General features: G+C 49.3%; 1 protein-coding gene across 1 annotated transcript in view; it reads left to right on the top strand.

Annotated features, from left to right (window-relative positions):
• GALNT17 (polypeptide N-acetylgalactosaminyltransferase 17) overlaps positions 1 to 13,801 on the top strand; it is a 219,938-nt gene extending 206,137 nt beyond the window's left edge. The window contains exons 9-11 of the mRNA XM_054210227.1: positions 746 to 841; positions 10,884 to 11,051; positions 11,700 to 13,801. Of these exons, the coding sequence (XP_054066202.1) occupies positions 746 to 841; positions 10,884 to 11,051; positions 11,700 to 11,828 (393 nt within the window). The 3' untranslated portion in view covers positions 11,829 to 13,801. The remainder of the gene's footprint in view (positions 1 to 745; positions 842 to 10,883; positions 11,052 to 11,699) is intronic.
• The last annotated feature ends 418 nt before the right edge of the window (positions 13,802 to 14,219 follow it).

Here is a 14,219-nt window from a genome sequence, read left to right as displayed (position 1 = left end):
GGGAACTGATAATACTCTGTTGCAATAGGTCTCATGGAACAGTGGCAGTTTGAGAAGGCTTCTTGAAGCACAGCCCGAGCGCCCCAGATGGACATTCATTTTAAGAAAGATTTATTATCAAAGTTACTTAATGCCTTCAAGATAAACCTCCCAAAAAGTAGTATTTGCAAAGGCATTCTTGCAGTTGCCCTACACGGGGAGCCTGCCGAGAGGTGGCCGTTTGGCTTTGTAGAATGACCCCAGCACTTCCACGCTCCTCCGAACCGTGTCCTTCAGTCCCCGACGGCTGGTTTGCCATCTCTGCATCTCCTGCGTCATCCCCACAGTGATTCGAAGGGGCTCCTTGCGCTAACCGGACTTTTTTCCCCTGCCTTGTTGAGCGCGTTGAGATTTCGCTGAAATACAAGGGGTTGTGCATTGATTTCAGGCCCCGGGCAACATGCTGGCGGCCATCTAAAAATACGTTTGTTACCACCACACATGACCAGATACAAAGAAAACTGTGTTCAAGGGAGTTGGCTCCATTGAGTGGTGATTATTATATAAAAGCGGTCATCATTAAGCCATGTATTTAAAGAAAACATACGGCGCACTAAACCTCTCTCTGCCTGGTGACGCCCAGTGATGTAGCACCATCTATTCTTCCTATAGCAAGGGAGAGGCTAGAGAAATGGCTGCGCGTCACTTTATTGCTTATCTGCGAAGAGACGGGGCCGTATAACTCCACGCTTCTGATTTCTTACAGCTTCGAAACAACAAGGCGAAAGACGTCTGCCTTGACCAGGGCCCACAGGAGAACCACACAGCAATATTGTACCCGTGCCACGGCTGGGGACCGCAGGTGAGGAGTTACTGTGCGGTACCGGCAGAGCCCGGATGGACGGAGGATGGAATACGGATGTGCGACTCACCTGTTGGCTTCACTCAAATAGATAAGGCCCAACTTCTTGTTAAAAATACCTCAGATATAAAGGTGCACTTTCCCAGCTATTCTTAAGAGTAGACATTTTCTGGATTACCGTAATCACGCCAGAGCTGCGAGCGAAAGCATAATTTGAAAAAATCTTCCAGATGAAGGTAAATAATGATGCTGAAAGCAAATAGCCAACGAGCAGAGTGTACACAAGGAGAGGGTTTTAAGACGTTTCTCTTTCACCCAGCAGAGTAAAAACTTACCATCCGGGTAAAGAAAACAGTGCTTTTTAGCGGGATGATAATTAGCCATTTCAGCTTGGCTGGGATTTACCATAGCATTAGTTTTCTAGGACTCCTTTTGCCTCTCCAAAAGTGTTGGAGCAAATCAAAAGCTTCTTATCCTAATTTTGAGCTTATTCTAGATTGAAAGTCGTCATTCCAAGATATGCTCTCGATGTCGTATCTTTTGGAGGATTGGTGGATGTATCAAATACTGAAAGTTAATGGTGATGAACTAATTCAGCCTCTTCTGTAGTTTTATCTCTTAGTGTGTTTTAAGAAGAAAGCAGGACGGGAATAGTGCTGGTTCAGTTGCCGTAGATGCAGAACAAAACAGGGTACAACTCTAGCTCTGTCGCTGCTGGCATCTGTTAAACCAACAGCAGAGTCTAAGGAGAACTTTCAGGATCTGCAGCTCCACAGATAACTTACCCAGTTCCCCGTTAACTTTTCCTGTCTGTTTTTCTCTTATCTCAGCCCATATCCTCACGTCAGTATTTTGCCTGAATCCCGTGGTTTCCTTTGTGTTTTTCTTTCTGTATGCCTAGCAATCATCATCTCATCATACAAATCCCTTAGCACAATGTCCTCGTCCCCTACAATCTTTAAGGAGAAAATACAACAAGTTTCCTTTCAGGTCTGAAGCGGAATGGCCATCTTACGACACATGGGGTTTTCAAGAATTACGATGTGATTTTTAGGTTTTCTTTTGTTACTAAAATCATGCCTGAGCTCCCTAAAACCACAGTAGCAGCCTTTGCTCTTCTGGCATTTTAGCTGTATCCAGTGAGACTCTGGGTGTTTATTGTCAGGATTTGATGGATGTATCTGACTTCAGCCTCCTGCTTTTGTCTGAATTTGCCATGTAAATGTGTCTATCCATATTGGAAATTTTAGCCAAGGCAGGGATGATGGGCTCTGCCGTCACTGGGCTCGCGTGGTGTGCAGCAGCAATGGGTGGAAACAGGGATAAACTCCTCTGTGATGAGGCTGTTTCTTCTGTTGCTCTTCTTTTCTCTTTGTTGAAAACACCGTGCTCGTTGCCGGGCCCAGAAATATTCCCCTGTTACCGTCTCTGGATCATTTGCACTGAAGGGATTTGCATCTACTGATCTGCTTTAGAAATTGGGGCAAAACTGTTACCTAAAAGCTGTCTGAACGCCAGGTTTCTAGGCTGCAGCCAGCATCCACGTTCTCTGAAAAGACAGCAATATGTGGCGCCGGAGGGGACCCGTGGCACCTCGCACGCTGGGGTAGGTCCTCGCCGTCGCTCTCCGTTGCCAAGAGGACCGGTCTTGCATGGGAAGCTTACCATTGATCTGGGGGAGGTTAGGTGAGACAGCCCCGTCCCAGCTGTGCCCGGATGCTGAGTTAGGTACATTTCACAAAATCACAGAATCACGGAATGGTTCGAGTGGGAAGGGACCTTAAAGACCATCTAGTTCCAACCCCCCCTCCCCTGGGCAGGGACACCTCCCACCAGCCCAGGTTCCTTCAAGCCCCGTCCAACCTGGCCTTGAACCCCTCCAGGGATGGGGCATTGACAACTTGTCTGGGCAACCTGTTCCAGTGCCTCACCACCCTCACAGCCAAGAATTTCTTCCTCACATCTCATCTAAATCTCCCCGCTTTCAGTTTGAGGCCGTTACCCCGTGTCCTATCATTATACTCCCTGATGAAGAGTCCCTCCCCATCCTTCCTGTAGGCCCCCTTTAGGGACTGGAAGGGGCTCGAAGGTCTCCTCGGAGCCTTCTCTTCTCCAGGCAGTCTGTCTTTGTGTGTTTTGGGGAAGACCTGCTCTCTCGCTGCTGTTGCTGTGCTTTGTGGGCTGTGTCCCTCCCTTACCCACCAAGGCAGCCCTGGCGTGTCGTTCCATCATTTTCTGTTTAGGCATCGTGGTGTTTCTTACTCTTACTCTGCCTGCCAACGGCTTGTTTTAACACCGTGACCCCAAACCAGAGCTGTCGGTGCTGGCAGGTGACACGGGGTTCAGGCTGGGAACGGCCGGGTGGGCAGCGCCGCGTGTCTAAAGCCTTGCGAGGACCTAAGTCCTCTTGAAATCACTGCGTGACAGCAAACCGCCACGGTGCAGTAGCACGGGAGGTGACACAGCAACGAGTGAAGACTCAAATCCAGGCTGCCTGAAACACGCCAGGGTTTGACAGATTTGCTGGGCCATCAAAGGCAAGTTGCTGTATCAAACCTTGCCCTCAACCCAGAATAGAGCTCGTATGAAATAAAACATAAAAATGCTCAACACCAGTGGTTGAATTCCTGCTCCCAAGAGCTCTGTGAGCCTGTCCTGCACCTCTGCTCCGGGGTCACCGCCTCTCCCTGCAGGTGTGGAGAGGAGAAACTTCTGCTTCCTTCATAATGTTACAAAAGAAAGCTCAGCGCTGCGACCAAAACAGTGAAATAAAACATAATAAAGACCGTCCCGTTAAGTGCTTTTGCAGGTATTTGCATAATAAAACCCTGCCTGGGAAAATTTCTCCCAGGAATCAGAAAGGAGAGCAGAGAGAGGAAGAAAAGCGCCCCACCGGACAGTAGGGTAATTTATTTATTGAGCAGATTTGCAATTCAAGCATCGGAGCTTTCCGGTTGAAGCAGAGGCTGCTGTGCTCTGGTTTTCGGTCTCCAGCTGCGTTCTGATGATGAGTTGTAGCACGTCTTGGATTTGTTTGTCTTTTTTTTTTTGAATACCCCAATATTGAATACCTGTGTGACTACCAGAGATACCTAAACTCGATCTTGAAAACAGAAGTTTCTTTAATCCATTGGACGGTACAGGTAATGTCAGTCTGGCTCCTTCACAGCGCCCAGACGTGGGAGGAGGTCTTTACTGGGAGGGGGGAGGGTGCTCCAACTGCTGCTTTTCAGGTGGGAAGCACGTATTAGAGTTCACAGCAAAATCTTGGAGCCATTCCCTAGGGTCTGGGAACATGCGATCCCATTCCTGGTAGCTTTCCTGAGGTAAGATCTGAATTTTTTTGTCACATCTTAATGATGAGCTCATCAAATCTGGCTGAAAATCTGGAGCATTATCAGGGCCTAGCCAGACGGGGCTGTCAGTTCTCTGTTCTATCACAGCCCTCAAATACGACTTAAAGACATCTCTCTTAATTCTCCACCTGCAAAACGGGCCTCGTTGGCATCAGGATGAGTTGACAGTTGAGATGGAGCAAGTGGAGACGTAGAGCTGCAGCTGTGGCAGCCTTAGTGAGTATCTGGGGGTCCAGCGAGCTCAAGGAGGTTCATTTTCAGCCAAAAAAACCTGCATAGTTCAAGCGATGGGAATGCCTGAAGAGCCCGTTCTCACAATACGGTCAGCCCCGGCTTTCCAGGCTCACCAGGGCTGAGTAATCCCAAAGCCCATCTGAGCCTGAGCTGCAAAATTCAGGAGCCACCTGAGCCCAGGAACTGGCCGCAGGAGTCCCTCGGGGTAGAGACAAATCTCGCTTGGGTTTATCCTTGCCTTTAAACAAAGATCAGTCAACCGTGGCTTATTGAGTCACTGCTAAATATAACTGAGCTGTTGCTTAAATGCACACAATTTTTTTCTTAAATGGCACAAACTGCCTTTTGGACTTTCTGGCTGGAAACGTAAACCTCTAAGTGCATTATAGTATGAGAAACCAAATTAGCCTGACATCGTCTGCTAACCCTGGGCTTTAAGATGAATGGCTAAAAGCAGACTATTTCTTTTTTCCTCAGCTGTTTTTGTCATTAAACTTAATGATGTTTTCTTTTCCTACCTGATGTTCTGAAGTCAAATGTTGCGGCGCTGCTGGCTCCCGTCAGCTTGCCGGGCACGCGAGCTCAGTGCAGAGCTTTCTTCTTGGTCTTCCACCTCCGCGTTGTCCCTTCCCTCTCCAGCTGAGAGCCAGTTCTTGGCAGTTCTTTTGTTTTGTGATACACGCAATTAGTCAAACTCCTTGAAAATGCTTTTTGAAAGTAGCTATCAGTGAGTGCAGGAGCTTTGAAATTAGCCTTTTGCAGAAGCACGGGCACCGCACAAAAGAAATCGGACTCGCGCTACTACTGTTTAATTAATGGGCTGCATGTTGTAATTTATTGCTGGGAGTATAATTAGAAGTAATGTAAACACTGGGTTCAAATAGCTCGCTTGTTTTTATATATATATATATATATAAATATATATATATATATATATATAAAAAACCACCATGAGTTGCAATTCTTTTGGAGTTGTTCAGCACCCGAAAGCACACCCGGTGGTGCCTGTGCTCAGTGTTCACGTGTTCTCCTAAAATCTCAGCTTCTCCTCTCGATTCTGGGGCCCATCACGCATGTGTTTAAATACACCTCGCACTGAAGGAGCAGGATCCTCGGCGGCAGCGAGCGAGGGTACGGTCGAGGCTCCCTGCTGGCATTCTCATGGTGCAAGGACAGCGGTGTCGCGGGTCCCGGTCCCTGCCACACCAGGTGAAGTTGGGATTTTGGTGGAAGACCTCACTTCTTGTGGGTGAGATCTTGGCTTTTGCTCACAGCACCTCCGTCCCAGCATCTATCAGTGGGGGAAATTGGGACATTTTTGGTTTTTCTCTTGTTTTCCCTTTAGCTTTCCATTCTCCCTGCTTTCCTTCACTTCCAGGTCAAATCATTATCAGATTTCATGATGAAGTATCCTTTTATCCTGTAATTATATTGAGCCTGCTTGTGGATTTTTTTTTTCTTCCTGATGGCTTCATCTTTTCAGCAATACATCATGAAAACACCTTGCCGTAATGATGTATTATACTAATAATATAGTAATACCTCATTGGAGTGACAGGACCATGGTGATATATTAAGGTGATAGAAAGCACTATAATACTATAAAACTTAAGATAATGTTCACCCAGCAGAGCATTTCATTTAATTATAGGATAAAATATGTTTTGCCCATTTAAGCATCAGAACTTGAGGACAAAACCATCAATACTGAGATCATCCGGGACGCTGCAGTATCGAGGGTGACAAAATAGCGCATCAGATTAAATTGTGTTAAAAAGAAAATTCTCTACGCTTTTACTTATGGTTGCTAATTGATGATCTGCTCAGCGCAGAAAGGAAGCTAAACAATCCTAAATTATTTTCCAATAGAGTCAATGAAGGTCATCAAGGCTTTTATTTCCCAGGTGCTAAGGCGCCTAATTAACTTTCTCACATCCCCGGGATGCAGCCAGCCAGAAACAATAATCAACGAAGATGTATTGGTGGTGCAAGTTTGCTGAGGGGAGATCAGCCCGAGGGATGCTCGGGGCACGCGTGTGGCCGTGCATCCCTCTGCTCTCCCGGCACCGGGCGCTGCGGATCCCGCCGGGGCCAAGGAGCCCCCCCAGAAGTGGTGCTTGAAGGTGGGGGACTCTGCAAGAGGCAGTTTTACCCCAAAGGGCGTTTGTAAGAGGCTGGGGGTGTGAATGCGTGTTTCTCTCTGGGAAGGTGGCTTTGGGCCATTTCCACTGATTAAGTGGTTTGAGACCTCGTCAACATTAACCACTTTTAAATGGGTTGCTTGTTAATATCTTCAAACTCTTTATCTCTGGTCCTTCCTCTTGGTCTTTCTGGTTTGTCTCTCATCCTGTGCCAGGCTGGGGAATTCCTTCAGGCGTTTCCTCAGCCTGGTACCTCCGTGTTTATCTCTTTTCCTGCCGGATTGGCCGGATCCTTCAGCTCATGCCTGGCCTGGTCTGTTTTCTGGAGGCTGACAAACCTGCTTAGCAGGCAACGAAATGTAGGACAGATGACTTTGAAGGACAGATAACAGATTTTTGGGGAGGCAAGAGAGCAGAATTTAAACTCAGATCACTTCAGGGATTTGTCAAAGCCAGGAAAACATGGTTTTGTTACGTGAAATATCATTGGATTTAAGTGGTTGTACGACGTAGGCTGTCGTTAACTTGCTATATCTGGACTGCAGCTTGGCAAAACCTCCTCCTTCATCAGTGAAATAATTTCCTTCAAAAAAAGACAAACTTTTATTGTCTTTAAGCACCATATGGCTGTGTGAGAAAATCATTGGTGACTGCAAAGCAGCCATGGGATCTCCAAGGGAGCAGCCTTGTTGACGCACTTGCTGACATAGACAACGTTTTTGGAGTGTTTGGCGTTGAAAGAATTGAGAACAGGAGGGAAACATTTGAGAGGAGAAAACCGATGTGGTCCGACAGGAAAACAGTTGGTGGAAGAGCCTTCCTGGATCCTGTGGGAAGAGCTCACCAGGCTGAGCTGTGAGGATGAGGAGGGGTGGGAAGGAGCAGAGAGTGTTCGGGTTGATCGGGTGCGCTCCTGGGCAAGAGGGGCAGGATTGACAGAGTTGCATCACTGAGGCTTCCAAATACGATGCCCAAAGAAGGAGTTTATTGAATTCCTGCTCACGGCCGGCACTTCTTGTGCTCCCCTGAGCCAAGGAATGGTGTTACCCCGCGGGTATTTTGCGCTGATGCTGAGCATCCCTATGAGCGCTTGTGGAAACCTCTTGCCGTTACATCTTGTTCACTCAACTTTCACACGTAGCCGAAGGATAAGTTCGCATCAACCACTTTACCTGGGTACCAGCCTCTGGGGCTGTGCTGGCCGCATTGAAGCACCCAGCTGCGCCTGAAATGCTGGGTTGTTGGGGTCGTGAATTGCTGCAAGCCCTCGGAAGGTCTTAATCAAAACAGCACGTGTGATTTACTGATATTTGTATGGCATCTTTAGTTTCTAAGGTGGGCTCAGGTTCTTACGCGAGCCCACTGTCTGGAGCTGCTCTTTGGAACATTGGTCAATGCACTACGTGGTGATGAGACAGAGGGGCTTCCCGTCTCTTCTCATGCCGGGCAAATCCAGATAGAAAGTGCCAGTCAGGCTGCAGCCACGCTCCCCGCAGCCGCCTGTGGGGCCAGCTCGAGTGTCGGCCTCTGCTTGGTATTTTCTTCCTTTCTATCACTCAAGAAAGACCCAGCGATAGGAGGATCGGTGCTTCACCGCCGGATTCCCATTTACCCGTGTGCTTCTCCCTGGCTGTCACCTTGGGGTTGAGACCCCCGGCTGCCGCGGCAGCTCGCTTCGGAGAGGAACAAAACAACAAAGGAAGAATTAAAGCATCAAAGGCAAAATATCCCAAAAGAAAAAAAAAAAAATCCATAAATATCTTAGGAGCGTGGTGGAGCTTGCACTCGCCAGTTAGACGGGATTTTTTGGGAATGATGGCTCTCAGGTTTGATGGTTGGACCGGCCCGAAGGCTGGGGCGGCTGTTGGCTGAGCCTCCGCTGGACTCGGCAGAGCAGATCAGGCGTCAGGCAGTGTGCGAGGTCCAGACGCGTGTTCGGGCCTTTATTTATCTGGCTATTGTACATTGTAGACGACACATCTAATAGATGCACTTAATGCATTTTTCATAATACCCGAGCTTGTTTATCAGCTTGTTTTGTCTCCCTGCAGCCCCTGCCCCGCTCCCTTCCTGGGGAAAGATGCGGTTTTTGCTCTACTTATTTTTCCCACCGCATTAGGCGATACCATGGAAGAGCAGAAATCGTGTTGCCTTGTGGGCATCAGGCCAACTGTCTGAAGACAAGCTGCCAAGCATCGTAAAAAAAAAAGACAGCGTCTCACACGTTAATTATGTACGTGGTAGGAAACATTTCGGAAACAGGAGAAGGAGGGTAACTTGCACTGCCCAGTTGGGACTTGTGGGTGATTTCTTCTGTCTGTCATGGAGAGGGCTTGGGTTTTTTTGTCTTTTCCTTTGTATACCTGTTCCTTTTTGCAAGGCAAGCGGCCTCATCCTCTGCGTTGGTGCTCAAATACTAATTCAGATGAGTTGCATGGTTAAAAACACACTGTTGGGCTGAGGGCGCCGTCTCGCCCCAGGCTCGGCTCATCAAAACGTCAGACTGCTAAAACCAAATCAAGTGAATCTGAGCCTTCAGCTGGGCAGGGGATGCTTGGGGGTCATTCTTCCAGCACAGGGCATCTCCCTTGCTGGGAGCCCGGCGCGGCGGGAGCTGAGCTGGGTGGTGGGTGGGATCCGTCCTGCTGTCGGGCACCTCGTGCCTGTGGGAGATGGTGAATCGGTGGGAGGAAGAGGAGGAGGTGATGGTTACGGCTTTAAGCTCTGCAGGCTGCCCTCCTTTCCACCAGCAGCTTGGAGGGGGAATTGCTGCCAACCTAGAGAGACATGTACTGTCCTGCACCACCTTGGAAAGGGTTTTGGGGGGCAGAAGAGCGGATCCTGCACTGCGGGATGGGATGGGATGGGACGGGATGGGACGGGATGGGATGGGATGGGGCAGCTTTGCCCCCCGCCAGCATCGACTGTATGGTGCGGGCTGCTGGGGCTGAATCTGCCTTGGGGGGAGGGAATGCCTTCGGCAAATGGACCTCAGGGAGATGTAACGGAGCAGAGGTCTTGCTTTGATACACAATGCACTGGGTAAAAGCGTAACTCCACCAGCAGCTGGGAGCAAAGCGCGGTAGGCAGCCGTCCCAAGGAAGGCAGCGGCACGGGGACCAGCCGGGGGATCCAGCACACCTGGACCTACCGCCAGCATCCCTCAGGGAAAGCAAAATTACCTTAACTGGGTCTGCGGTTACTGGTTGGAGTTGGACCCTGTTACATTGTTTTGACTTCGTTTTCAGTGTTTAATTATTCTAACTGTGATAACCCAAACTCCCAGTGTGATTTACTGTCTCTTTTTAGGCGTCTGGGTCATAGATATGCTCAGTTAATTAACGTGCTGAATACTCCTTATTTGTCTGCTAGATAATAGATTGATTCATAATTTAAATAAGCAGCTGTGTATATCTTTCCCTTGAACTATAAAAGGCAGGCCACTGTCATTCGTCTCTTTCCACTCCTGAATTTAAATATGTTTAGGGAAATATTTTGGGGGGATTGTTAACCGCTGCAAATGGAGGAGCCCTTTGTGTGCGGCCCCTCGGCAGCAGGGCTGTCTCGGTGCCGTCTCAGTGCCATTTTGGTGCCATCTCGGTGCCGTCTCAGTGCTGTCTCGGTGCCAGCTGCCTGGCCAGTGTCCCCAGAGCCATCGGCGCTGCCCGACGCTCCCAGCCTGCGGCTCCCCGGCAGCCGAGCGGGTCCCCTGGGAGCAGCGGTGGGATGTGGGGATATGGCAGGGGTTAGCTGCAATCCTGAGCCTTCGCTTCTGTGCTGAACCGCAGGGGAGACGTGGGCTGGTGTCCCTGGGGAACGGCGCCCATTAGAGATCAGCCCCCTTTGGCTGCCGGATGGGCTGGAGGGCTGTGCCAGATGCAGAGCACCATCGTGTGTAGGCCAAAGCAAGGCTGCCTTGCCAAGCTTGCGAGAAGCCACAGGCTGGGCCAGCGTGACTGGCCAAGACAGCTGGATGCAGCCAAAAACCTGGGGAAATCATCCATTGCCCCCAAGCTGCAGGGCGTTCGGGCCCAAAGGAGGCTGGAGGAGTGATGGGTTTAAGGCTCAGAGTTATTCTTGCCCCTTCCCCATGCTCCAGCTCCTCAACTGCATCTGCAAAACCCCAAAACAACACGAAAAAAAGGCTGGAGAAACTTTGGGTTTTTTTCCTCTTGTCAGTTCTACTTTCTCGGTGCACCATCCTCACGGGTTTTTTCCTGGGGCTCTGCAAACTTGTCCTTTCCCCTGTCGCTTTTTAGTGATGCTCCAAAGATACTGATGGTTGTTTTCCTCTCTTTCCCTGTCCCCCAGCTGGCTCGCTACACCAAGGAGGGCTTCCTTCATCTCGGCGCCCTCGGCACCACAACTCTCCTACCCGATACCCGCTGCCTGGTGGATAACGTGAAAAGCCGCTTCCCTCAGCTCCTCGATTGCGAGAAGGTCAAGAGCAGCCTCCATAAGCGCTGGAATTTCATACAGGTCTGTTAGGGGTCTGCCATCGGTGCTGCCCCTCTGCTTCCCAACCCGGGGGCTGCGGCACATCGTCTTTGGCATGGGACAGTGGGGGACGAGGACGAAACGGCCCTATGTGACAGCAGGTGCCAGGTCCTAGGGCAGAGGGGAGAAGTTAAGAGGGATCAGGGACAGTATTTCAGGATGATTTCCAGTAGAAGTTTCCCTTTCTGGTACCCTGCGGCATGTGTAACCTGCCCTGTGGATGACTTTCGGATTTCTTTGTTTCTTACAGATAATCTGTGGGGAAATAGGTGAAAACACGGTACTTCTGTGCCAAAGCAGAGAGGAAATAACACACACCGTACACCAGTGTCCCAGCTTCCTAACGCAGGGGTGCAGCCGTGCTATTTAAACATTGCAAATGTTCTTGGGCTGCTGCTGTGTTAGGGATCCGCATTGTCAGCGGTAAAGGTTGCTCATTGAATTCGCGTTGATTATTTTAGGGATTATTTTTTGTTTGAATCGCATTACCACCCAGCTAAGTGCTGTGCGCTTCCCAGCCGTGCAGGAGGACACAGCTGCACTCCGGGCAGCGCACGGCCCCGGTCTGCTTCACGGGCAACCCCAGGTCTTTAATTTTTGTAATATTTTCCCCGTATCCTTTAATTTTAGAACGGTGCCATCCTGAACAAGGGAACGGGACGATGCTTGGAAGTGGAGAACAGGGGAATGGCCGGCATCGATCTGATTCTTCGCAGCTGCACAGGACAAAGGTGGACAATTAAAAATTTCATCAAGTAAAGGGTAGAAGAGTCAGAGGAGTTTGACTCGAAACATGGCTGACTTGGACTGATGTGACTGGACTCCTTCGGAAAGGACGAAATATCAAAACAGAGCTTTATTCATGTTATTAGGAGAGGACATGGGGGAAATGGGCATTTGTGTCTTTTTACTTTTCTGTATATTAGTCTCCCACAGCTGATTCCAACTGTGTGAAATTGGGTCAGAACTGCTATTTTCTTCTGGCGAGCACTCTAAAAGGTACCACTTATTTCTGCTGGAATGACTGTAATAAGCTCATGCAGACTTGGGAGCATTTTACTGGCAGGGAATTGTTGCTTTCCCAGACGACTCCAAGCTCTCCCAAAGAGCCAGGTAGGTTTGCCCCGTGATCGGAGTCGAGAGATCCTGGATGTACCAGCCTGGCAAGCATGAAAATGTACGTGCTTGCGAGAGGAAAAGGTTGCCAAGCCCCAAATGAGCTGAGTTTGAAAGATGCGGCGTCCAGCAGCCCTTTTCTTGAGTCTGGGAGAGGTAAAGCTCCCCCCGGTAGCTCCCATGGATCTTTCCAGCCCTTAATCACAGATGTCATCAAACAAAATCCTATTGAAAAAAGCCACACTGATCTCCCATTGCACACAGGCAGCTGTTGGCCAGGCCAGCCCCGGGCAGCACCAGTCCCTCCCATAGAGACTCCAAATGGGTTCCTTTTGGAAAAGACCTTGGGCATCCACCTGTCTGTTTGGGCAGTTGCCAGCCCTTTTGGGTGTCAGTCCGACTCACGCATGGGGAGTAAGGCTAGTGGGATGCTTCCTGCCCCTTGGGAGCCTGGGAAGCTGCAGATCCACCTTGCCTTCCCAGCGGGGCCATTGGCCTGGCACCATCCTCTTGGAGACCCACCTTTACCCTATTTTTGCTCTTTTCTTGTAGAAGCGAGGATGGATGCGCTGGTGTGCGCAACAGCTGGGAGCTGGTAATGCGAGAGAAGGTCCCGCCTGGGCTTCCCTCCCATGGAGGCTATAGGGTTTGGTTTTAAGGCATCCTTGCTCCGAATGAAGATATCAGTAATGGTAGTCTCCGTAACTTTGTAGTGGTGTTCTCTTCCGGAGGCTTGAGCGCACCTGTCCTGCCTGGTCGGTGTGTGATTGTGGTCAAGGCCCACCACAAACAGCACACGTTTCTGCGGTCCTTCATGGGCGATGGTGAAGTGAGGAAGGGAGAGGGAGGGCAAGAGACCAATAAATGGCAGTTTGGCTGAAATTCTTGACCTTGAAGTCACTTGAGGCTATTAATATGGTGGGGAGATCTCACCGGCTTTTCTTGGCCCACACCTACCAAATCTACCCAGCTGTCATGGGAGACCACTGGTTTGGGGTCCTGATGTCTGGAAAAGGGAAATGTGGTCTCTCAGAGTTGCTTTACATGGATGCCAGACTAATGGGTGGATACGGGCTTTGCTTGGTGGAGAGGAGAAGCCAGCCCATCTCCTGTCCTTCTCACGGAATAAAACTCTCTCTGGTTGCCCTCTGGCTAGGGTGCACTAAAATATATTAATATATGAGATGTACATGTAAATATGTTTCCCAAAGACGGGATGTGCACAGAGTTGTTTGCTGCAGAGCACTCATGCCTGTCTTCCATTTGCATCAGGATGAAGCTACCTGGATGTTTTAATGAGTTTAATTTTCCAATGCCACGCAGCAGCTTTATAACTGATGTTTTAGTAATTTATTGAACAGAAGCCGATATATTTCATTGTTCCTTCTACAGCAATGAGCGTCACATAGGACTGGTTGTTCATTTAGGCTTGACGAGACTTCCTCATCCATTGGGGTTGTCTCTGATTTTTTTTTTCCCTTGCCTTCCTTAATGAAGTAAAACCTCTTAGTTGTCCTGAATTGCAAAGTAGGGAGTCAATGTAGAATTTTGCTCTCTTATTCACTGTTGCATCATCTCTTGTGTAATAAATTTTAGCACTTACAAAACCAACATGATCACAATGTCTCTAGATGCATGATACGTTTCCCCTTGCATTTGTTGCTGCCTTCTAAGAGAAGCAATTTACTGATGAAGTGGACTCCAGGAAAGTCTGGGGGATTTCAGACTTCACAGTTAATGGTCAAAATGGTAAAATGCCCTTTAATTGAGCAATCAGTTTGCTGTCGGTCATCAGTGGAAGCCGCACATTGTTCAGTGTTGGGAAAAGCCTGCATGTTTCAGGATAAACAACCAAAAAGCCCTTGGATGTCGCCTGTGCTATAATTCACAGTTCCCAGTTCAGCTCTAGTCCTGCCAGTGCTCAGGGCGCCAACAGATGGGCTTTGTCAGATTTAATCGTGGTGGTATAAGGTGTCACCGCCCCCAGCCTTCCATCTGCTTCAGCTGCTGGAGGTTTGTGTCCCCGTCACCGGC

This window comes from Rissa tridactyla, chromosome 7, assembly GCF_028500815.1.
Source record: "Rissa tridactyla isolate bRisTri1 chromosome 7, bRisTri1.patW.cur.20221130, whole genome shotgun sequence".
NCBI classification, from domain to species: Eukaryota; Metazoa; Chordata; class Aves; order Charadriiformes; family Laridae; genus Rissa; species Rissa tridactyla.
The sequence above is the reverse complement of the archived record's forward strand: the minus strand, read 5'-3'. Positions and strand labels throughout refer to the sequence as shown.